We start from the raw sequence: 25,864 nt of genomic DNA on the forward strand, positions 1-25,864 counted from the left end.
AAAATAAGGTGTTTTTTTCCCCTTTGCACCTTTGAGAAAACGGCAACAAAGTATTCTGTCAAACAACAATTGATTTTATATTGGTCAAAGGAAGCAGGAGGAACAATTTGTTGAGTAGGAAGTTTTCAAGTTAAGCACAAGCAGTAGTTTGAAATAGGTCAAGAGGAGTGAAAAGGACCCTCAGAGCTGTTCAAAAGATAGTGATGGCAAGGTACTTAAAAGTGCCCATTAAGAAGCTTTCTACAGCACCCTCTTTGGCTACCTGGTCCATTGTTTCACTGTCTCTAGATCCTTATCTCTTAATCCAAGACAGAGTATTACTGAGGTCATACTCTATTTTGTCTTTCTCTTATTTACCTCAGCAAATGTGTGTGTCTTTTAGATAGCATAATCTCCAGGTTCTGATTTGCAAATCCGTTCACCTAGTTATCCTTTTTCTGTGTCCCCATTCTTAAGCTCAGCAGGCACATTCTGGGCCAATGCTGAACTCTGAAAGGGATCCCATTCTTCCTTTCTCTGTCCCCACTAATTATCCAGTTATATGTAGAGCTAGGATTTCTGCTATTGAGATAATTAAAGGCATGAAAACAATTTCAGTTACACCACTTGTGTTTGAATATACTATTCTTTTTTTATGAACAATTAATCCCACTATAGAAGGCAAGACCTTTTTGGCCTACAACACCATAATCAAAGCACTTGCCACTCTCTTGGTGGTATTCACAAATCTAAACTTTTATGGTGATCATAGCAAAGTAACATTATATTGTCAAAGACAAACAGGAAGGCTTTTAATGTCCTGGGAGCATGTCCTAGCCACTTTCACAGGCGGCACGAAGGTTCTTCACTGAATTCTTCTCGGACTCCACCAGATTACTTTCCCTCTCTTGAGACTTACCTCAGATGATAGAAAGAGCTTTTAAATGCCTTTTGAGTCTCAGGCTCAGTGACCACACATTCCTTCCTTTATTCATTTTCTCCCCCTTAAGAAATGAGGTGCAGTGATTCTAATTATAATACTTTGTATTTGTAGACTTGCACTCTCTGAGGATCTTAGAATACCTTAGAGAAATTGCCTGATTCATCCTAATGTCATCCCAGTAAGGCAGAGAAGGATTTTTATAGTTTATGGCTGAAGTTCATGAGATGATGAAAGGTGAGGTGGCTGTGCAATGTCACACAATGATCTTGAAGTAGATAGAACTCAGCCAGATTGCTAGTCATTGGCTTAATACTGGATTCTTTTAGGAGATATTTGATCAGTTGCTATTCTTTTTTAGAGTAGGGTGGTGGTGGTTTATATTTGGGAGGCTACATATAATATTATATATATAGTGGTATCTGGCTATGAATCTCTTCCACTTTAGCTCCATCCCTGGTGATGTAACACTAATTGTCACCAATCTCCTCAAGCCCCCGCCCAGGCCCATTGAATGGTGCCCCTCACTTGTCAATTTGTCATAACTTTTGAGCAGAGATAATTTGACCTTGCCAAATCTGGACTGAAGTAAATCTGTCCCTGAAAGGATGAGCTTAATTTGACTGGAAGGGCCAGGCGGTGGCTTGGTAACAATGCCATCAAACTAGTCCATGGCTGATTCCCACATTTGGTCTCATCAAAGTCCGGAACTTTGCATGGATCAATTAATGTCCTCTGCCCTTCCGTGTTAGTGCAGTAAAGAACTTGAATCTGCACATTTTATTTTATTTTTTGTTATTGCTATATTTGTATTTGCTTGATGCCTCTTGGTAGAGGAGCTCAAGAGTGTAAATTATTTTAAACATAAGGGTCCTGTGGCAATGTGAGCTTGAACAATAACTAGCTTTTGTGTTGCTTTTGTAAACTATGGTTCTTGCAGCCCTCACGAAACTGTTTGTTAGAGCATCCGTTAGAATCTAGAACAAGACTCCTATAATCATACAGCTGTGTGATGAACACTCTAATTGCTACATTTTTGTTGCTTTTTTTTTTTTTTTTTTTTTTTGAGACGGAGTCTCACTCTGTCGCCCGGGCTGGAGTGCAGTGGCCGGATCTCAGGTCACTGCAAGCTCCACCTCCCGGGTTTACGCCATTCTCCTGCCTCAGCCTCCCGAGTAGCTGGGACTACAGGCGCTGCCACCTCGCCCGGCTAGTTTTTTGTATTTTTAGTAGAGACGGGGTTTCACCGTGTTAGCCAGGATGGTCTGGATCTCCTGACCTCGTGATCCGCCCGTCTCGGCCTCCCAAAGTGCTGGGATTACAGGCTTGAGCCAACACGCCCGGCCTTTTGTTGCTCTTAATCTGGGAAAATTTCCTAATAAAGCTGGATGATGATTTTAAAAATTTCATTAATGTTTACAAGCTAGTATTTCTAACTCATAGGACTTAATCTCTCAGTGCCTGCAAAGGCTTAACTGAGTGTTCACAGTGCAAGTCATACAAAGTAAGAGGTATCGGGGTTCTTTTTTCCTCTGCCAACTAAAAACACACTCACTGCCTATGGAAGGATGAAATAGCTATATATGGCTAGGGTTTCCTTTCCTTTTTTTAAAAAAGTATGAATTGGAGATCTCACTTGACTTAAGTGATGGGATTAACTCAAAATAAAGAGGATATTTGCATCAGTTTTATTGTTCTATTTGAATTGGTCCATATTTTTATAATTTTGGAGTAAGATACCAGCCTTAATGCTAAAATGCTGGTGTTAAAGGGAGAGGAAAGGTCTTGATTTAATACATCTGTATTGCAATCTACTATATGTTGGATCTGAGCAGGAGGATAACAGTGAATGTGGATATAATGAGGAAGTTATGATAGGCTTATGATAAACAAACAAATCTCAGTTAATCAGAATCCAATTACCAGAAGCCCTTAGTTAATAGGGATTTTCCCTAGGTATTTCTTAGAAGGGTTGAGGTCATATTTATTTATATATACATATGTGGCACAGCTTTGATTAACCAGAAACTCTTTTTAATGCAGACATTTGTTGTTCTATGTTCTAAGGATAGAGGTAAATGATAAACTTCCAGGCTGTGCCCTGGCCTTAAGATACATTATCTCAATCTTCCCATCATCTCTGTCTCCAAGTCTCAGCAAAGCTCACTGATGTTGAGGTGTGTAAGAGTGTCAGTCAGCTAAGAAATCAATGATGGTCACCAGCCCGGAAACCTGAGAAAGCAGGAAAGTTGATTCACACATTTTTAGATATTTATCATATTCTGACTTCTAGAATTATTGCATTGACAAATCGCCCTACTAGATTGCAATCTTCTTCAGCAGGGAAGACATGTCCTTTTCTCCTCACCCTAGCATTGAGTGTGGCAAAATGGGTTGGGAATCAATCAATTTTTTTGAACTAGATTTCCTACCTTGTTTTTCACAGCTGTGGGAACCATAGCCTGATGGAACTGGAAAAGACTATCATATGCCACACATTCATTTTACAGTTCAGGAAATGGAGATGTAGAGAGACTGATTTTTTGAACTCATACAGCTTGGGGCTAGAATCCAGCTCTCCTGCTTCAAGGCTTCTGTACTCTGCTTTACAAAACCCCAAGGTGTCTTCAGTCATCCCAAGGACTCTCAAAAAGTTCCCTAATGAAAATTAATTTGAATTTGTGTTTATTTTAAAAATAAAACCCCCAAACCTCACAAGAAATAATCAAACATTTATCAGATTTTTGTTTAATGGGAGGAGGGAACTGTTGATTAAGTAGAACATTTCCTTTTTGACACTAAAACTTCTATCATCTGAAATAAACAAGAGTCTTGCTGTTTCAAAGTAATGATATTGAATGAGTTTTTTTCTTTGTTTTCCCAGAGGGGATTTACTTCTAAACAGTCACAAAGCCAGTCTAGCCAGTCTAGTGTGAGGTATGACCAGAGAATTGGGCCATCTTTTTTAATAAGCTGAAGATAAAATTCCTAAATATAGAATACTGATGTCTGCTACTAACTCCTAGGATAAGTATCTTTGCATTTATAGAACAAGTTTATTTAAGGCTGTCAGTGAGTGTCAAAGTCACCTAACATATGTTGTTGAAGGCTTTTACCGCAAGTAGAGTCTCCCTTGCTTAGGGCCTAGAGATATTAGGTTAGACTTAAGATAAACCATGTTTCCAATAAACATCTTTAAGAAATCCAACTATAGGTTTTGCTTTTGGGACACCATTCTGTAGTTTTGGGTGCATTATTGCTTAAATATATTAATCCAGGTAGCCCAATAAGTGTTAAGTAATAGCATCAAATTGCCATGTCATTAGATTAAGAAATAGTGACCACGATTTGGACACCACGATTGGTTAGATAACAAAAAGTGTCCTTGAAAACGAAGAATAAGGCAGCCAACTTACAGAGAGACACCTGGAATGGCTGGAGGCAGGAGAAAGAAGGTAACAACCTACTAAAATACAGTAAGAGATGAAGGAAGGCCAGTGGGTTGTTTGGCCATGTATTGATCTACTCTGGAAGCTTGCCATTAGGAAATTGGGAAGCAGGGAAAGCAAAGAGGAATGGGATATCCTCTTTTACATATAGTCCTTAATATGCACTTGGGAGAAGAAGATGGATAGATATTAGAGGTACTAAGAATACTTTCACCTTACATTTCATGAATGGTTCAATCACATGCAAAACTAAGTTCTAGGCTTTTCTAATTTCTTTCAGTCTACCAGCATTTACATACCTAGTTTTTGTTATATTATTTTTCATTTGTCAAGATACTGCTCTCTGACTTGAATCACATTGCTAAGGGCTATTACAAATAGAAAGAACTTTTGTTTCTCCTAATGGTGCCTAGTATAGTATTCTGAATATAAACCCTTGTGTGATGCTTAACCTCAGAACAGTTGGCTGGCTCTTGTCTGGGGCAGTTTTCATGTAAATTACAATGCCCACCCTGGAGGTCTGATCCCATTTGCCTTCCTTCTTCTTTATGAATTACCTCCTGAATATTCAGTGATTTCTTAGGTAGCTAAGCAATTACTCATCTACTCCAAGAGATCACTTTCTGTACACTCTTTGTTTCTCTCATGGGGGCATGATCTCAGATTGACCTCTGAAATCCAGGTAATAACATCTGTCATATCCTTTACTTGTGTTTGTCTTTTGAAGATGCTGAAAGACTTCTCAGCCAGCCCACCACTAGACACAGGCTGGTAAAGAAATGACATCCTGATTTGCTTTAGGGTGGCTCCAGTATAGCCATACTGTCTGTCATCTAGTACCCAACCCATCATATAATTTGAATGTCATGGAGGACACAGACCTAAGTGAAGTATAGAGTCACTACTATGTAGTGGTGGAAGACTGTTTGACTCTCTGCTTACAACCATGTCTCTGAAAACAGGTCTCTAGAAGAACTTTAGAATCCTAAGTATAGAAAATGTTTTAGATAAACTCTAGCATTGAAGACTCTGATCAGACTTAGTGCTTCAGGGTAAGTTGTGGCAGTAGGTGTGGAGAAGAGGAAGAAAAATTTGAGTAATTTACTTCTGTATCCCTGTCCCTCCAAATTTATAATTTATATTAACCATGGCTCCTGACCATCTTCTTTTTCAGACTTTGGATAGGATGAAAGGAATACTATGGAATAAGGTAAAAGATATGAGGGTATCAAGAAGTCTTATAACTTTTGGTTGAATCTATTCTGATTGGAAAATTCTGTCAGATGCAAAGCCAATCAGAGCAGTGATTAAGAGTACCTGGTGTCAACCTCCCTGGGTTCCAGTTCCATCTCTACCAATTATTAGTTGCATGAACTCTAAGTCTCAATTTCCCCATCTGTAAAATGGAAATAATATCTCCATCTACCTACAGGGATAATATGAAGATTAACTCATGAGATATATAAGCACACACATATAGACACATACATTGCTTAAAATAATATCTGAAACATAGTAAGCACTCAGTACATATATATTTGTTATTAAAAATGCCCAGTTAGCATATGTAGTTCAAGGTTTTAATGCCTTTAATTATTTTCAGTGATGCTGAAAAATCTAGTTAATCCTCAAATAGTTCTTGAGCTTATCAATCAACATGTGTTACCCAGTGTTATATCACAGGAAAAACAAACAAACAAACCAGAGAGGTCTTCTAACATGCTAAACTTATATTAGTGAGACCTGAGTATAGCCCAATTCTCAGACTTTGCTCTCATGATATGACCTTAGATTTAACTGATACCTTGGGGAAGCCACAAGGACACTGTTCTTTAGCAATAGTTCTCACATAATTCATTTTCATGAACACAGAAACTCACCACTCATGAGCAAATAGCTATGGTCATCAGTTACTGAGTACCTGCTGAGTGCCAAGCACTGTACCAAGTGCTTTCCACATATAATCTTATTTGATCCTCACAACAACCATGAAAGGAAGGTAGCGGAACAATCTTTTAAGCTGAGAAACATGAGCCCCAAAGAAATTGTCACTGCCCCCGTTGTCACACAACAAGGAAATCAGGGAGCTAAAATTAGAAATCATGTCTATTTCATTTCCAAGCTTGTATTTACTCAACTATATGGCAAACAAAATATTCCAAGAAGAAAGAATTGCTAACCCAAACTGTCTTTTGGATTGGTAAGTCAGCTCAATGTTCTACAAGGAACATTGAGAGTAAGGGCTGGAATAAAAAGGGACCAACAAAGTGGAGAGGAACTGGGCAGCACAACTATCTGCTGAGTGAGGGTGAGGCAGGGAGCAAGCATGTAGCTATAACATTTTTGCTTCACTTGTCCTAGGTCCAGCTGTAGGCAACAGTGCTCAATTGACCACAATTTCTAGACATATTTTGAAATGTGAGCACTCTCCCCTTTGAGTTACAGTCTCATACTTTTGAAGGGCCCCTAATGTTGTTCATCTTGCTTGCTTATACTGTTTTATTTAGGAAACTGACTTACTTTCATTTCTTAAAACTACCATCTTCAAAGTGACAGCCAGGGTTTCTGAAATGAAATCTACCTGAAGGATTGACCTGCTTTAGAAATCTGTCCTTAAGAAATGCTACCTTCACATCATCCATGATGAAGTGATTTTAGCCTGGAATATCTCAAGGTGAAATTATACCTTATATAATATTTGAGGTAGAACATTGAAACATATTGGTTTGGGCCCCACTAAATTAGCGCATGCTATAATTTAGGCAGAGGATATGCTAAGACTTATCTGTAAATTTTCTATGGAATAAAGAGAAACACAGTTAAAACTGAAGGGGAAATGTGTAAATCTTTTTAAGGGGACAGGCTTTTAGCTATATAACGAATAGACAAATTAGAAAATACTTTTATCTATTTATTAAGTAAGTCTTCTATAAAGATATTTACTTGTCAACACACAGGATTAATTTGGAATATTTGTATATTATTGAAAACAATGTTAAGACATATCTAGATCTGACTTTTCACTAATTCAGTATGGCTTCACCTTCACATAGCCTGAACTGGTGAGATTTTACTGTCTTCATTTCCTCTCTGTTTTATAATGATTCGTTTCTAATACTGACTCTCTCTTTAGTCTAGTTAAGCTCATTTGCTCTGGTACTGTCCTTAGGCATGCAGAACAGTTGCTCAGTGCCCTTTTTATGATAACTCTTTATACTTGAGAAGGTGATTAAACTGCCTCTTGGCTCTGTTTCACCAGGCTAAACAACCCCAACTCACTTAGCTTTTCCTCACAGGACCCATTTTCTAACACTTTAATCATATTTTTGCTGCTTTTCTTTGGATCTTCTCTAATTGCTTTGCAACTGTTTTAAGATTTAACCTGATAAGCAGGCCAAATCCAAGTTTTGGCATTGGCTAAATATTTATTTAAAGAGCAACTTACAAATTAAAAGAGATGGTGCAGTGTAGGGGCAAGAGAACTATATGAGGAATCAGAAGACTTGAGTTTTATCCTTGCTCTGCCACTTACTAGGATTGAGCAGAGGGTTACATTTAAACAAGTCATATAAATGTCTACAAGTTTCAATTTATCATCTGTAAATTTGGGATAAAACCTATCTGCTCTGCCTGCCTCTTACAGTGAGTGTCAAATCAGATTATCTATGGGAAAACACTTTGTGTTGGCATCAAAGCTCTATATAAACACTATGTGTCAGGCACCTTTCTAAATGGTTTGCATATATTAACTCATCATAGTACAGTTATCACTCTCATTTTTCTATGATAAAATGGAGGCACAGAGAATTAAATAACTTGCCTTGGGTCACAAAAATAATAAGTGACAGAATCCATGCAGACTGGCTCCAGAGTGCATGCTCTGAAACACTATTATGCTGCTTCTCTGAATAGACATTAAAGGTGCAACAAAGCTGTAAGGTATATATTACTGTGGTGGAGGATCTCTTCAGTAACAAATAGATAACTCCCAGAGAGGCAACCTTTTCAAAAATTAATGTTTAGATTGGTCATTGAATTGAGTAAGGTAGCGGTCCACCAATAAGGAGAGCTTCATAAGCACAGCACAGTAATAGGAATGCTATATTGGGTCAGGCCAGTGGTTCATTCACCCTTGTACACCTAAACCTTCTTATGGAAAGTGCTCTTAAATCTTAAATTCAGGATATACAATCTCTAAATATTCTTTATGTGCCCTACCAACCCTTCATGGTTTCATCTCTCTCCAGTGCTGTCCTCTTCTATGTTAATTCTTATATCTATAAATTTAGAATGCTTCTCTTGTAGATTAACTGTTAAATAGAGATGTGAACAACTGATTGATATCTAATTGAATTTTTCCCTTAATGTAATCTCAAGGGTTGAAACAGTTTTAAAAAAAGAGCTTTGGGGAAAAAATATTGAAAGAATTTTGATTTACCTTATGTGTTTGAATATTCACAGGGAAAACCAGAACTTATATCATGACATGAGGAGGTTATGCTATATAACACTATGTTGAAGACCTGCTTATATTTTAAAATTGCACCACATCGAAGCATTTTTATTAACACTCATTGGATATAGAGTACAATATAAACTTAATTTATGCCAAAATCTGATCTGTAGGAAACAGTGTTACAGTGGTGTAACAGGTTCTTCTACCTCAGATAGTGGTATGAAATATCATTTTGTGGGAGACTGTAGAAATTTCCTTCCACAAAAATGATCTCAAACAGAGCTGAATACACTCTTGGAGGATGGGAGCATCTCTAGGGAGAACTTAATACTGATTGAGTTATAAATGCTATCATTCCAATCAGGAGTTGTATAGTGAACTATGATAAATTTATCAAAAGACTGGTTAGAAACCAATGAGAAAGGTGATTGATATCTCTGTATTTTAGTATTCGATGTCTTTAAAAAATGTTTTCTATAAAGAAATATCATGTTGAAGTTGTTGCTTAATTTAAATAATTTGTTTAATGAAAATTTATTTTCATTAAATAAATTATGGCAAATTCACTATATCATTGAAACAAGCTTAAGCAGAAAGTCACACCTTTGAGATAATGTGTACCTTGATAATAATCACATCATGTAACAGTAGGTACTTTTGTGCCTCTGGATGGAAATACAACAGAATTGCAGTGGAACTTCTGAAATGTACTTGTTCAGTATCCATCTATCCATTCATTCATCCGACATCATGTGACAGTTACTCTGTTGGACACTGGAGATATAATAGTGGACAAGATAAATCTAGTCCTTCCCTCATAGAATTTATGACCTAGTAAGAACACCTTAAATGGCAGAAAAAACAATCATGAGTTGATGGTTTTATGACAATTTTTTGAAAGAGGGAAAAATAATAAATGAAAGTAACTTTCTATCCTTACCTAGATGTTGCTAAAACTTTTCTTTGAACAATGTTTCCTGAAAAATTGTGTAGAAAGTATTTTAAAGGATACTATGAATATGCATATAGAAGAAAGGAAGGTGGAGAAGTATGACACGAAAAGAGAATAGAGTTTTTGAATGATGCTAGTTTAGTTTTCCTGAAAGTATCTAGTAGTAATGATTTCTTTCTGTAGCATTTTATACTTTTTAAAGCAATTATACCAATCATGTGATGTAGAGAAAATTTTATCTTCTCCATTATATAGATGAGAAAACTGAGGCATAGATATTTAAGTGCCCAAGGTCCCACAATTATATAGAATTCAGAGCTCTACCCACTGCTTTTCTATTACATAATGCTGAAAAATCCCAGACTGCAGTAAAAAGTTCTATAAAATCCAAAAGACTTTAACATAATATAAGATATCTAAGAAGCCAAAGTCACTAGTACAAAAGAAGAAAAACAAAGTATGACAAGGAGGATGTTCTTCTGCTTTGGGCTATTAAGTAGGTCACCCACTAAAAGGCTATTTTGGTATAAAATTTTAGAGGGCATGTAGTACATGCACCAACATCACTGACCTGATTCTTCACTTTCAAGATCTAAGAAAATCAAAGGAAGGTTTTTTTTTTTTGTGGCGGGGGGGGTGGAGGGGGGGGGGGGGGGAGGGGGCAGGTAGATCATTTGTGTAGCTCAGGAGAATGTTAGTTGAGAAACTTGATTTAACCAGGCTAGTGCTCTAGATTTTCTGTGAAGTATGATTCACTAGAGGGTAATGCTGATCTTAACAAGGGGACACTTTGTATTTCTATGATACAGAGTCAGCAATTTCCCTCCTTCCCTTTCTCCGTTTGTCCTTTTCTCCCTTCCTTCCTTCTCTTCCCTTCTCTTTCCTTTTGTCACCTATTTTTTTTTTTTTGCATTTCTTTTCTTATGGGGGCATATCTGACAAATTATTAATATTTAATTTGCTATAAAACAGCTCTCCCAGGCAATAGCTGCTCACTATAATTTCAATCTCTGAAGCTGTTTTGGCCTCTAGGTACACTGGGATTGAATTAGAATGGAAATGTTTCCCTTACAGTTTTGTTTATGGCAGTGTGGGCACTTTGTTATTAACTGGCAAATTGAAACTTCTAAGGAAAGTAATAAACTTTCTTCACATTTCAGCTTGACTCTACCCGAGCACATCTGGTTTAGGGTGAAACATTTCTTCTAATATTTTTTAGTCTTAAATTTAAATATCCAAGCTTAATAATGAATATATTTTGGCCCATTGAATTCTATTTTTAAAAGCATAAACATTTTTCTCATATGCCACTTCTTATTTAAAAATGGTCTCGCTCTGTTGCCCAGGCTGGAGTGCAGTGGTGCAATCATAGCTCACTGCAACCTCTGCCTCCCGGGTTCAAATGATTCTCATGCCTCAGTCCCCTGAGTAGCTGGGATCACAGGTGCCTGCCACCACGCCCAGCTAATTTTTGTATTTTTAATTTTTAATAGAGATGGGGTTTCACCATGTTGGCCTTTAAAATAACCTAATTTTTTTGAGTCTTGCTCTGTCTCAAAAAAAATTAGGTTATTTTAAAGTAACATAAGATCTTATTTCTCCTTTGAGAAATTAAGGGACAGTGATAACTTGTTGTTGCCCACATTGTCAGCATGTAATGGGTCTTAAATGAATTTTTGTGGAGTGAATGAATTAAAAAGTTATAAAATGGAAAAAAATAGTCTTAAATTGTTCTCTCTCTCTCTTTCTCTCTCTGTTTCTGTATCCAGAGGGATAATCTGAAAAAATATAGACAAATTCAAAACTTGGTGAGTACTGTCCTGACAGTCTGTCTATCCATAGTCATGAAGAATGGGTGGTGATCTTTAGAAGGGTCTGGAAATAGTACATATTCCAGCAATGAGGCTCCTGAAACAAAAACCCTATCCTTCTGCACTGCTTAGTCCCTTGTCTGTTCCCTGTTGGGAAGAAGGTATGGGAAAGGAAGGGGATTACTTTGAAAGTCAGTCGTCTATGAAACAGAGGTGTGGAGGGGTATGTTTATCGGATAGGTAGCATTAAATTGCAAATACTTCCAGATTAATCATGGAATGCAATTTTCAAACAGCTTAGATTTTCTTCTCTTTTCTGTCTTTCTTTCTTTCTTTTTTTTCCTGCAGCCACCGGGGAGGAAAAAAAGATTAAAGAGACTATCAAAAACTGTTGGCACGTTTAGTCTGTTGGCTACTTAATTTATTAGCAGATATGGGAGCTGCCTCAGGTTGATAATTTAACATGTTGGCTGGAGGTGAAATAAATCTCAAATGTACCTGTTCCAAAATTGTGTTAATCCTTTCGACTTCGCAGTCAATCAGGTATCGCTTTTCCTGCCTCCTGTCCATTTCTTCAATGATGCGCCTGAATTCTTGGACGTCTTTTATGTTTCCTACAGACCTTGCTGTCACTTGCCAGTTGTTTTGCACGGCTGCTTCCATAATCGCTTGGAGGATGGAAAATCCTGAAGGAAGGAAAAACAGCTTCAATGATTTAAAAATCTTTCTGTAGGTATTAAGGTTCTACTGAATTTCTATTCATAGTCCATCAGGTGCCTTTGAACCTTATCCATTATGGAAAGCAGGCTTACTCATAACCTCAGCCTTAACCCTCCAGACAGTTCGCACTTTCATTTTGTTGTAAAGGAAAGAAGATTCTACAACTTTTGGGCACCAGGCATCAAGTGGCTACATGAGAGCTCACAGCTGAATTATATTATCTAATTGTTTTTACTGACATGCATTATCAAAATATCTATGGAATAAAATCAAGAACTTCTTACAACTGCCTGCAATTTCCTTACTGTAGTTGAAGCTCATTTATTTCATCTTCTATATAAGCATTCTGGCAAATTAGAAATAATTTCAGTAGAGATAGAGCCTCATTATAATATGGCTTCTCCTTACATAGAAAGGACTATCCAACAACGTAAATTATGTCTCCCAAGTAAAATAATTTTATGAAAACCTGAAAAAGACAGTCTATAACAAAGATATCATACTCTTGAGCTCTTGATCACAACATTATGGAAAAAGTTCAGTCATATTAAGTTTTCCTGAATTCTTTCCCTTTCTCAATTAAATTTACCAGGAATTCATAGTTCCTTTTTAGCTAATTTACATTAGATAACTGTTAGCTACTACCCTGGATCTATGCTGAATGAGAAAAAGAGAAAAGATCTGATGCTTGAGTTTTGGGTAGCCTTTTTGGAGTTAGGGTTTAAGAAGTTGGGAAGAACAAAATATCTAAAGTATGATCCATAAGAATAGCACAAGAGTTTTCTACATGCTGGTCTTTTAGAGTATTCATGTGTCTAATATTATATTGTGTCTGTAGTTTTGCTTCTGGTTTGAATCCATATCTGAGTATAACTTCAACTATAGATATAATTTTATTGGGATATTGCCAGAAGGATATTGGGATATTGGGATATATGCTCATTTCATCCCATAAACCTAAATAGTTTTTCATTTATATTCAAGTAATGACTAATGGGAGTGGGTGATGGGGATGATTTGCAAAGCCAAAATGATCCATGCCATAGCAATTTGATGACTGGAGGAGAAGAGAATGGGAGAGGATTGCAATGTCCTTTGAGCATATTCCAGGTTCTGTGCTGTTTCGGGCTCACCCTTTAGTGTAAGCAGGCTACAGTTCAGAATTTTCTTCATTGTACCATAGAAAATGGTATTGACATTTGAAGAGCACGCTTCAGGGAGATGGCAGCAGTGACTCAGCCGGTCATTATGAATCCTTTGTGTGCTGGGTGTATGCAGGAAGAAGATCACAAATGAGACCCAAGCACTTGGTAATTTCCAAATGAGCAATTTCAGCACAGGAGCTCAAAATTACAGATCAGAGTAAATTACCATTGCTTTAAATGTTAATTTTTTCTCTTTTTAAACCAACCACGCATATTTATTTCTCAGATTTACATTTTCATGTGGGTTGTTGATGTGCTTTCTGCTTCAGTGGGAGTTGAGGGGACATGGTAGGCCAAGGCATGGGATTGAGAAATAAACATAGGAAGAAAGAGATTAAGACAATTGAAAATCTTTCTTAAACAGTGTACGATAAAGCCTCATTATTTTGAATCTCACTAATTAAGAATTTATGAAACTTCATCAAAGACTGAGTTGAATTTTATTTTTGTACTATTTATGAAGAAAACATTGGCTAAATAATGTTAATGAAAGTGAACAGAGTCTTTAATATATTTAAAGTAAACTTTTTAAAAGGCCCTTTAGCAGAATACAGCTGTTCATGTGTTGAATCAAAATAAGCCTTCTCGTAATCTGTACTCATTGGTTTTATTCCACCATTTAGGATGACACAGAGCAAATTTAACCCCTTTTGCACGTGTCAGTCCTTCACATTTTTGAAGGCAGTTAGCATGTTTCCCCTTAACATTCTTTTCCTCAGGCTAAAGACGTCCCAGTCCTTCCACTGTTACTTTTATGGCATGATGACAAGTTCCCCCGCTGTTCACTCTATCCTATGGATATCTGTCAATATTTTATTGGTCCTAATAATTCCAGTGTGATCTGATCAGTGTGGATGACAATGAGATTATTGCTTGCTTTGATGTGCGTTGTTATTTTAACAGCCTTTGCCAATATTTTTAAATACCCAAATTATATTGTTAATTAGTATCAAGCTTGGATTCAACTAAAACATGTCAGTTCTCTCCATAAAAATCTTTCGTCTGGAAAGACTCACCATCCATGTGTCAAGATTTATTCCATTCCAACCTGCTTTTATCTCCCTTTGTTTAATCCCTCACCCTATTCCAGTCCCCACTTCTCCCCTATTTTCAAATTCATTCAAATCTGGAAAATGGCCTCACTCACTTATTCAGTACTCCAGGCAGCCACACTTGTCTGTCCATTTAACAGGCACATCTGACTACACCTGCAGACATTTCTGGATTATCTTCTTTGCCCATGAAAATTCCTTTACTGACTTCTCATTAATTTCTCCAGAAATGAGTAGATTTAAATTCACGGTAAATTAATTATAAGCAATGGAGAAATGGGTTTAAAGAATTATATCACAGACATTTAAAATTTTAAAATAAAACTGGATAAAGAAATTATAGTAAATACACATAGAATACTATGCTATTGTTTGAAAGACAGCTGAATCTGTGTACACTAATAAGAAAAGATTTGGACAGTATATATAATATATTGTGTAATAGGTAGTAATAGAAAAAACAAGCTGTAAAATAGCATTTATGTTATAATTCTATTTTGTGAAGAAACTATATGTTTCCATATGTATGGAAAAAATCTGAAGGAATTGGCAGAGTTATCTCTGAGATGTAGGATTACCAAGGCCTTTTATTTTCACTGTCATTTATTTATGTAAAATTTGGCCCTTTTACAAGAAGCAGGTATTATTTTCTGTAAATACAATAACAATAAAGATTAAAAAGAAGTACAACTCATGCTGTCCTCTCAGAACATACGCTTCTGGAAGACATAGATGATAGATGAGAGCTCCTTTGTAGGCTTCACACTGCCACAAATGAGAGGCATTTTACTAAACAGTGACTTACAGATCTTTTTATACTTTTGTTCTTTGAACCATGTGAATGTATTACCTATTCAAAAATTAAGTAGAAAAAGCACACTGCTTTTTAATGAGAGCATGTCTGGAGCCTCCTGGGCTCTGAGCCTTGCTCACATTTTTTGAGCAAGTCAGAACTGTGGCTGAATATTGCAGTGTCTTTTACCATGCAGACTTTCTCTGTGTTTGCTTAAGCATGTGACTGTGTACTATAGAACCCTGGGGGGAATGGTCACCTCAGCTCAGTACCTGTCACTGAGCAGCCCAAGAAAAACTTTTATTTGTTTTCATACCTAATTTATTGTAGTTTGACTGTTTCCTGATGAAGCTGACCAAACAGAGTAAATATGCACTTGAGGGAGAAGAAAAGAAAAATTTGACTCAGGATGCAGAGAAAAAAACAGGCATTGGTGCTTGTAGGAGGGGAGGTACATAACAAACCCTTGACTTTGTAAAAATAAGCCTGCTGTTTTAGCAGCTTCAGAATTGTCATCCACTCTCTGTGAGCTTTAACGTGCTCAATTTTGCAACAGTAAAAACTACTTTTATTTGAACAGCAAAATCTCTCATTCTGATTCCAGACTGCTGTTGCTATCCACTGTCCTCTTCTTCCTCATTTTAAAGAATGGTAGTTACCATATAGGTAAGTGGGTGAATGCTAGATTGTCATCTGCATTATACCAATATAACATAGTTTGTGGCAAGGAGTGAGAAGGAAATTATGGATGAAGAACTGGGCTGCAGCTATGACCAATTTAATCCTACTGGAGTGGTGATTGGGCTACTCTTGGCAAATAAGGTGTGACAATGTTGGTAAAGGGTAGTGTGGTGGATGCTGTGCTGTACCACCCAGATCCTCCTTCAGCACCATAGAACTTACTCCTTCAGTTGTTGGAAAAGTTGCAGCTTAAGGTTATGACCCCTTCCTGGGGTATCCTGCATCCAATGACTGATTGCCACAGGATAGAATGGCACAACCCTCATACCCCCAGCGAGGTAACTCTAAAGGTGAGTCATCCTAACTTCAGAGCTCCCTGAAGGGAGCTGAGGCTTTGTTATGACTGCACCATAGCTCATTTTCTCTTTGTGCCCAAACCTGTGTCCTTCTCTTCTTCCCACAATTGTTGATAATGACAGTACCAGCCAATAGACTTCTTGCATGTGAATCTCTATTTCAGTTTGTTTCTGGGGGGTTCATCTGTGACTATAACGTTGATCTCATGACAGGGATAGCATCAGATACAAAAAGATCTCAAATATATAATTGTCAAAATCATTTTCACAGGGGAAAGAAGGCCAGGATTTTGTTCAATGTATAAACAAGTGAAAAACCACTCCATGCCGAACACATTTAGTATTTGATCTGAAGACACAGAAGAACAATAAATAGGATATTGACATATGGAAGTTCATAATAAAGATAACCAAGGAAATATAGTTGAGGATAATTTTGTTCCTGTTGTGCATCTTCCAGCAGGGACTATCACCACCTGCTGTCAGCTGTGAATCTGTACCAGATCTCTCAGACCCACATCATTTGTACTTCTGACGGGGTCTTTTAACAGTCCCCAAAATGATGGGAGTTGCTGATATTGATGAACTGGCTTCTCATGAGTGTTGACATTTATAGCAATTTGTGCCTGGCTGTGATTCTCAGAGGGTTTGCCACAAAGCCCCAAGCAGGTTTACTGACCCTCTCGAAATGTTCTAGAGAGGCAAGATGGTCTTTCCCAGAGGGTAATTCAATACTTTTCCAGTGGCCTGTGCTAGAAATTACCTTGTCAATATTTTCAGGTTGATAAAGAGAGGCTTAAAGTGGCCCATGAAAACTCCTGTAGCTTACAATTATTAGACATAGAACCACAGTCTTATAGGCTAGTACTCTTACAGATGACTCAGAGAAGTAGGATACAATTTTTAAAGCTCTGTAACTCTTTTCAAATGAAATTTTTATGGAAGCCCAATATCTAAGACAGGTAAGAGTGGAGCTTCTCAGGTTTGAGGGGCGGTGCTTAGACAGGGGAAGTGACTTGCCAAATATCTCACAGTTAGTTTAGAATCAGAAGCGAGACTGGAATCTAAGCAAGCAGAGTTGGAGCTAACGTGAGGCAGGTGAAGCACCTAGGGTAAAAATTCAAGAAGGCACTTTCTGAGGGTTGCACAAGTGCAGTGTCACTTACCTTGCCCTAGTATTGACCCTGTAAGCAAGTCTCTTGGCTTCCAATTTAGTGGTCTTTCAAGTGCATCATGTCCAACTTACTTTATAGCTCTCATTTTAAGATGACCCTTAGCAACATTTTGGTGTAGACAGAACTTAATTCCTCATGTCCTTTTCTCTTCTCTTTTTGATGTCATACAACATCCTGATGTTTGCTTCCCTGTCTCCCCAGTACCTTGAGTACGCCTATCACTACCAATCCCAGTCTTTTTCTTCCTCTTTCCCCATATTAAAACTTTCCTATCCTATGCTCAATTCCCTCAGCACCCTTCCCTTTTCCAGGTGCCAGCATTAAAATAGCTAATGGCATAATGTGTTATGCTTTCAGCGAACACATGTACATTTTAGCAGTGACCTTAACATGAATGAGTTTAGAAGGAAAACAGAAGAGAATGTTGAACATTGTTTTTGAGTCTGCCCATCTTATGGGGTCATTCAGATGATGAATTTGAAAGTCAGTGATGTGCTTGATGATCTTATGAGTTTAACAAATGAACAGCTGGTAGATAAGTGGTATCTCGGGGGCCAGTGGAGTGGGAAGACAATAGTGAGACAGGTCCCCAGAAGGTTAGTGTCCATTCCTGTCTATGTTACTCAACTGAAATCAGTTGAACAAAGCATTTCTTTCTTTTTCTGTGTGTTCACCTGCCTCTGTGGCTTTCAATGCTGGTCGCGTATTACAGTCACCCTAGGAAGTATGAAAAACGGATGACCAAGTCTTACTCTGGAGCAATAAAATCATGATCTCTCAAAGTGATTCCTGGGCTTTGTTTTGTTTTATTTTAATCTCCCTGGGGGATTCTCATGTACAGCCAGAGTGGAAAATCACTGACCTATTCTAAGGGCTACCCAATACAAATGTGGCATATTAAAGCAGGCCTTTTTTTTTTTTTTTTTTCCTGAGGTGTTCTTCATGACCAGCAGAAAGGTTCTGGGTGAGAAAGGCATATTTCAAGAAGGACTATATACCACCTAGACATCAGCAAATAAAGACACAGAGGCAAGAAGGGAGGGCTCAGGCCAGGGTTACAAATGGCTTCTTCCTGTGGTAGATGAAGAATCTGGAAACCTTGAGTACAGTATGTGGGAAGCAGACCCAGATGTACTCAAAGCAGTTTACAAATGTCTTTCCTCTTCTGAGGTAGCATCTGCATATTTCTCTCTAAGTATAAAATTAATGTGTTCAGTTTGGACATTTGGAAAAACATAGAAAGTACTAAAATTAAAAGAAAAAGCATAAGTGACTTTATCCCTCTTTCCATTCTATTTTATATAAATAGACTTCACACTTTTTATTTTAGCAAAATGATAATAATGCAGTTGTGGATCACTTAACGATGGGGATACGTTCTGAGAAATGCGTTGTTAGGTGATTTTGTCACTGTGCAAACATCATAGAGTGTATTCCACAAACCTACATGGTATAGGTGTGTAGCCTCCTACACACCTAGGCTATATGGCATAGCCTATTGCTCCTAGGATACAAACTCGTACAGCATGCTACTGTACTGAATACTGTAGGTGATATGGTTTGGCTGTATCCCCACCCAAACCTCAATTTGAATTATATCTCCCAGAATTCCCCTGTGTTGTTGGAGGGGCCCAGAGGGAGGTAATTGAATCATGAAGGTTGGGCTTTCATGTGCTATTCTTGTGATACTGAATAAGTTTCACAAGATCTGATGGATTTATCAGGGTTTTTTGCTTTTGCTTCCTCCTCATCTTTCCTTGCCGCTGCCATGTAAGAAGTGCCTTTTGCCTCCTGCCATGATTCTGAGGCCTCCCCAGCCATGTGGAACTGTATGACCATATTAAATGTCTTTTTGTTCCCAGTTTCGGGTATGTCTTTATTAGCAGCATGAAAACGAACTAAATACAGTAAATTGGTGCCAGTAGAGTGGGGCATTGCTGAAAAGATACCCAAAAATGTGGAAGCGACTTTGAAACTGGGTAACAGGCAGAGGCTGGAACAGTTTGGAGGGCTCAGAAGAAGACAGGAAAATGTGGGAAAGTTTGGATCCTCCTAGAGACTTGTTGAATGGCTTTGACAAAAATGCTGATAGTGAGATGAACAATAAGGTCCAGGCTGAGGTGGTCTCACATGGAGATGAGGAACTTGTTGGGAACTGGAGCAAAGGTGACTCTTGTTATGTTTTAGCAAAGAGACTGGTGGCATTTCGCCCTTGCCCTAGAGATCTGTGGAACTTTGAACTTGAGAGAGATGATTTAGGGTATCTGGCAGAAGAAATTTCTAAGCAGCAAAGCATTTAAAACTTGGGTGCTGTTAAAAGCATTCCATCTTTAAAGGGAAACAGAGCATTAAAGTTCAGAAAATTTGCAGCCTGATGATGCAGTAGACAAGAAAAAAACATTTTTTGAGGAGAAATTCAACTGGGCTGCAGAAATTTGCATAAGTAGCAAGAAGTCTAATGTTAATCCCCAAGACCATGGGGAAAATGTCTCCAGGCCATGTCAGAGACCTTCATGGCAGACCCTCCCATCACAGACCCAGAGACCCAGGAAGAAAAAAGTGGTTTTGTGGGCCAGGCCCAGGTCCCTGTGCTACGTGCAGCCCAGGGACTTGGTGCCCTGTGTCCTAGCTGCTCCAGTCATGGCTGAAAGGGGCCAACGTGGAGCTCAGGCTGTGGCTTCAGAGGGTGGAAGCCCCAAACCTTGGCAGTTTCCATGTGGTGTTGAGCCTGTGGCTGCATAGAAGTCAAGAATTGAGGTTTCGAAACCTTTGCCTAGATTTCAGATGTATGGAAATGCCTGGATGCCCGGGCAAAAGTTTGCTGCAGGGGCAGGGCCCTCATGGAGAACCTCTGCTAGGGCAATGCAGAAGGAAAATGTGGAGTCAGAGCCCCCACACAGTGTCCCTACTGGGGCACTACCTAATGGAGCTGTGAGAAGAGAAGCTCCATCCTCCAGACCCCAGAATGGTAGATCCACTGACAGCTTGCATCGTGCAGCTGGAAAAGCCACAGACACTAAATACTAGCCCATGAAAGCAGCTGGGAGGGAGGTTGTACCCTGCAAAGCCACAGGGGTGGAGCTGCCCAAGACCATGGGAACCCACCTTTTGCATCATTGTGACCTTGAGTCAAAGGAGATCATTTTTGAGCTTTAAAATTTGACTGCCCTGCTGGATTTTCGACTTGCATGGGCCCGGTAGCCCCTTTGTTTTGGCCAATCTCTCCCATTTAGAAAGGCTGTATTTACAAAATACCTGCACCTTCATTGTATCTAGGAAGTAACTAGCTTGCTTTTGATTTTACAGGTTCATAGGTGGAAGGGACTTGCCTTGTCTCAGATGAGACTTTGGACTGTGGACTTTTGGATTAATGCTGAAATGAGTTAAGACTTTGGGGGACTGTTGGGAAGGCATGATTGGTTTTGATATGTGAGGACATGAGATTTGGAGAGGCCAGGGCAGAATGATATGGTTTGGCTGTGTCCCCACCCAAATCTCAACTTAAATTGTGTCTCCTAGAATTTCCCTGTGTTGTGGGAGGGGCCCAGGGGGAGTTAATTGGATCATGGGGGCTGGTCTTTCTCATCCTATTCTCATGCTAGTGAGTAAGTCTCAAGAGATCTGATGGGTTTATCAGAGGTTTCTGCTTTTGCTTCCTCCTCATTTTTTCTTGCTGCCACCATGTAAGAAGTGCCTTTTTCCTCCTGCCATAATTCTGAGGCCCCCCCAGCCATGTGGAACAGTAAGTCCAATTAAATTTCTTTTTGTTCCCAGTTTCAGGTATGTCTTTATCAGCAGCATGAAAATGAACTAATACAGTAGGCAACTGTAGCACAATGTTAAATATTTGTGTATCTAAACATATCTAAGCACAGAAACGACACAGTAAAAGTATAGTATTATAATTTTATGGGACCACTGTCATATATGGGGTCTGTCATTGACTAAAATGCCATTGTGTGGTGCATGACTGTATATGTGTCCTGCCTTTTAAAAATCTAGCATTATATTATGAACATTTTCTTGTTATTAAACATTTTCAAACATGAGTTTTAATGATGATATAGTATTCCAACCTTTAGATAATTGTAACTTATTTAACTATTCTACAACATGAACATTTCAATTTTTTCCAATCTCTCCTTATTATGAGTAATGCTGTGCTGACAACACTCATACAGCATCTCTAATTATTTTCATAGAATAAATGTCTCAAAGTAGGAATACTGGGCCAAACATTTATGGACATGTTTAAGGCCATGTTTATGGATACATACTGCCAAATTGCCCTCCAGAAAGGTTGTCCCACTTTAAGTTCCCATAAGCAGGTTATGAGAGTACTTGTCTCTCTGCCCCCTTGCCAGCACTGAACAATATATTTGCCCATTTGGTAGGTGAATAAAGAGGATTCTCTTTTTTTGTTAGCATTTCTTTATTAGTAAAGCTAGTGACTTTTTAATTTTTTTGTCCAAGTTTATTCATTATTTCGAGTACTGCCTGTTTATTTCCTTTGTTCAACTTTTTAGTGATGTTAATGTCTTTCTTATTGATTTATAAGAGCCTTTATATATTGACATTAAGTGTCTTGACATATGTCATATATTTAATCCAGTTTATTTTACTTTTAATGTTTATGATACATTTTCATGAATAAAAGTTTGACATTTTAATGAAATTAATATTCTTCATCCAAAAATCACGTGAATGGTGAATAAAATTTGCTTTTTATTTTTAGAGATGGGGTCTTGCTATGTTGCCCAGGCTGGTCTGAAACTCTTGGGCTTAAGCAATCCACCTGCCTAGCTTCCCAAAATGCTGGGATTACAGGTGTGAGCCACTGTGCCTGACCAAAATTTGCTCTTCTACTCTTATTCTAGTGCTTACCTGGGCTTTAAACCCAAACTTATGCCAACCACTCTTTCCATTTCTTGCAACGTCTTTGGTCTCCATGGAATTTCCAATAAATTTCCCTTGCATACTGTGGCCAAATAAAGCAATGGGGAAGCTAGATATGGAGTGTGAAGGTGGTTTCTGAGACAGAAGTAAAGAAAAAATAGAGGCAGAGGAAAGAGAAAGATGATGAGCTCAATTTAGTTATTTCATGGTATGTTTTCCCATATTGCAGAAACCTGATATACAAAAATCTGAACTCAGAGCCAGTACTTCAGGTTATGATTATTCATATTACAAAGTATACTTTCATTTAAAAATAATTCCTGGAAAGACTCCTATAATACATTTGAATCCACATTTTGTTGTTTGTTTTTGTTTTAACTTGATTTAAACCCTTTTATTTTCCATCAAAATCAACATAGTGATTGTCTAAATTTGAAATGCTAATGCAGAAACTGTTCTGTGTGTGAAGAGTTTGATATGGGAAGATCAAGAACCCCTTTATATTTGCATATGGATGTCAGTCTGTGAATTTTATGGAACAAGGTAAAGACAAATATTCACCCACATTCAGTCTTAATTTACCCTTAGCAAATTAATATTTCCCTGAGGCTTCCATTCCTCATAATTGTGTTTGTTTAAATTTTCCTTTAATTAAGAGCTGACCCTCTGCAAATCTTCCTCTCCTTGGAGCTGCATTATTAGGATGAGTACTTGGCTAATTTGTGGAATCATTGAATAGAAGGTGCCCCCAGTTTCCCAGTTCTTCATGCTTTTTCCTCTCTCCCAATACAAATTGTCTCTCAGTCCAAATGAAACTCTTACACTAGACTGTCCATGACTGTTAACAGCTTCAATTGTGAACTCCTTCATGAAGGATGTATGTTTTAAAATTAGAATCAGAGACTTACAATATAGGGGCAAATTGTAGACAACAGTAAGTGATTGATCAAGTATTGTTTGGCAACTTGAGGTACCAGGTACCCCAATATCTTACTTGAGGCATTCCAAGTACTCCAATAGCTCACTGCAGGAGGCAACTACTGACTACTTGTCAAGTGTAACTTTGGCTCTGAAGCTGGCAATGCATGTAATACCTTTTCCATTTTCCTCTTTCATCTTGTTCCTTATTTGAACTTTATCTCCCTGTTGGTGAATTATGTAGTTCCATTCTCCTCTCTGTGAGCCAAGAAAACATGCCCAAATAGATATGTCAGTTTCATTGAGTGAGTGAAAGTAAACTTGCTTTGCATTGCCAGCTGAAAAGATATTTAGAAGACCATCTGGAGTGGATTTACTTAACATCTGGGAAAAGCAGAATAGGCAAGCCTGTGATCCTCTCCCACACAAGATCTGATATAAAAAATAAAAAAATAAGAATAACAGAAAGCAACTGGGGTTTGGATTAAAGGGGATACTACAATGATTGTGCATAATTCCTTCATGTTTCTGTTTGGTATCTAAATAATCATTCTGAGATAGACTGCCTGCGATACAAACTCACAGAGGACAGGAGTCATCTCAAAGTTTCTCCATGGACTGTTGAGTTCTTAATAGATGCCATGTGATGATTAATCATGCCCATTAATAGGGTTTCTTGCATAACATTTCCTCATCTGGCATCTTAATCCCTTTGAAATCAGTAATTTCCAGCTCTGATCACGTGACTGAGTCTCCTACAGAACAAGTAGTGAGTGACGTGGATGTTAGTAGGCACTTTATGGGTAGCTGGGGCAGAGAGCTGACCATAGATTGCAACCAGAGAATACACTTGCCAGCCCTATTTGGGTGGCAGTGGGGGGAAGGCCTTATGCATGATTAAAAGGGGGCTTCACTTATGGGTTGGAGGAAGGAGTGCTACCAGTCAGCAACAGTACATCTTCTTCCTAGGTCCCATTTATTCCACATGGAACCTAGTGACTACAAAGAAGATGACTACCCACCCTGCTACCCCTTCCCCAGCAGAAGATGAACTTTGAAGAGATTATCAGAAGTGAGTATATTTTATATTGAGCATCCATACTCTGGACTTCTGTGCAGAGTAGTTCACATTGTGGCCTGTGCCTATGGACTTCTAAAGTGAATTGACTGAAGTGAGACTTGAGCTTAGAAAGCATGTGTTTAGGTTCCACTAAGCAAAAGGCTTCTCATCAGGCAAGTCACTTATCTGGGAACATTCTTCAGCATTCTCAATTTTTAGAAAGCAAGGCCAAGACAAACCTCTTAACATTTCTGAGTTTTGGGTGTGAGGTATGAATGATGGTTACCAGTGAGAAGGAAAAGGGGGAAGGATGTGGGGGTGAATGTATGCGAAAGATGAAAAGGGTCTGGATCTGAGTACAAAGGACTGTAGCTTACTCTGCCTGCTGTGTCTGCCAGGAGTGCTGAGACTCCTTGATCCTAATACTATTGGAGGGCTGTCAAATGTAATATTAAGGGCAAACTCTTGCCTAGAGGATACAGAGGAGCCAAAGATACAGTCCTGAGGACAACAGAGAGCAAGCTGTTCTCTTCAGGAAGAAAAGTTCTTTTTGACTTAATACTGTGGTTTAAAATCTGCTTGGGAAATACCCAAAATGGGGTTCAAAACTCACAAGATAAGTATTTTCATGTGCCATCCACCATACTAAAGAAACCACATAGAACACCCCCAAGATCCACTCACTTTGATTAGTTGTTTACTTTCAATTGAGTTTTTCCAATGGGGATATAAGAGTGAATTTGCCAGTATGGAGGAGGGTTATAGGCTAATGTTGTTAAGGCCTTGGGTTCCAGAAAGAGTGGCTGAATCTTGTATGAGCTGCAGAGAAGTCAGACTGTTTGTGGTAGACAGAGTTCTTCCAAGTTTCTCAGAATTCTCAAATATGAGAACCAGATACATATACACCATGGAATACTATGCGGCCATAAAAAAGGATGAGTTCATGTCCTTTGTAGGGACATGGATGCAGCTGGAAACCATCATTCTCAGCAAACTATCACAAGAACAGAAAACCAAACACTGCATGTTCTCACTCATATGTGGGAATTGAACAATGAGATCACTTGGACACAGGAAGGGGAACATCACACACTGGGGCCTATTGTGGGGAGGGGGGCGGGGGGAGGGATAGCATTAGGAGATATACCCAATGTAAAAGATGAGTTAATGGGTGCAGCACACCAACATGGCACATGTATACATATGTAACAAACCTGCACGTTGTGCACATGTACCCTAGAACTTAAAGTATAATAAAAAAAATATGAGAGCCAGAATCAGTGATGGTCCCAATCTCTTCATTGTACCAATAAGAAACTGAAGACCAGAAAGACAAAATGGTTTGCCCCAATGATAGATCCCAAACTTGGCCATGACCACAATACTTGTCTTCTTTTAGCTTTCAATATTAATGTAAAATG

General features: G+C 38.3%; 1 protein-coding gene across 2 annotated transcripts in view; it reads right to left on the reverse strand.

Moving 5' to 3' along the window:
• Positions 1 to 25,864, reverse strand: part of GRIA3 (glutamate ionotropic receptor AMPA type subunit 3) — a 310,602-nt gene that overhangs the window by 151,680 nt on the left and 133,058 nt on the right. For both annotated transcript variants that reach the window (XM_023202310.1, XM_023202309.2), the window contains exon 4: positions 12,086 to 12,273. In XM_023202310.1, coding sequence (XP_023058078.1) covers positions 12,086 to 12,273 — 188 coding nt within the window. The remainder of the gene's footprint in view (positions 1 to 12,085; positions 12,274 to 25,864) is intronic.

This window comes from Piliocolobus tephrosceles, chromosome 12 (genome assembly GCF_002776525.5).
Source record: "Piliocolobus tephrosceles isolate RC106 chromosome 12, ASM277652v3, whole genome shotgun sequence".
Lineage (NCBI taxonomy): Eukaryota > Metazoa > Chordata > Mammalia > Primates > Cercopithecidae > Piliocolobus > Piliocolobus tephrosceles.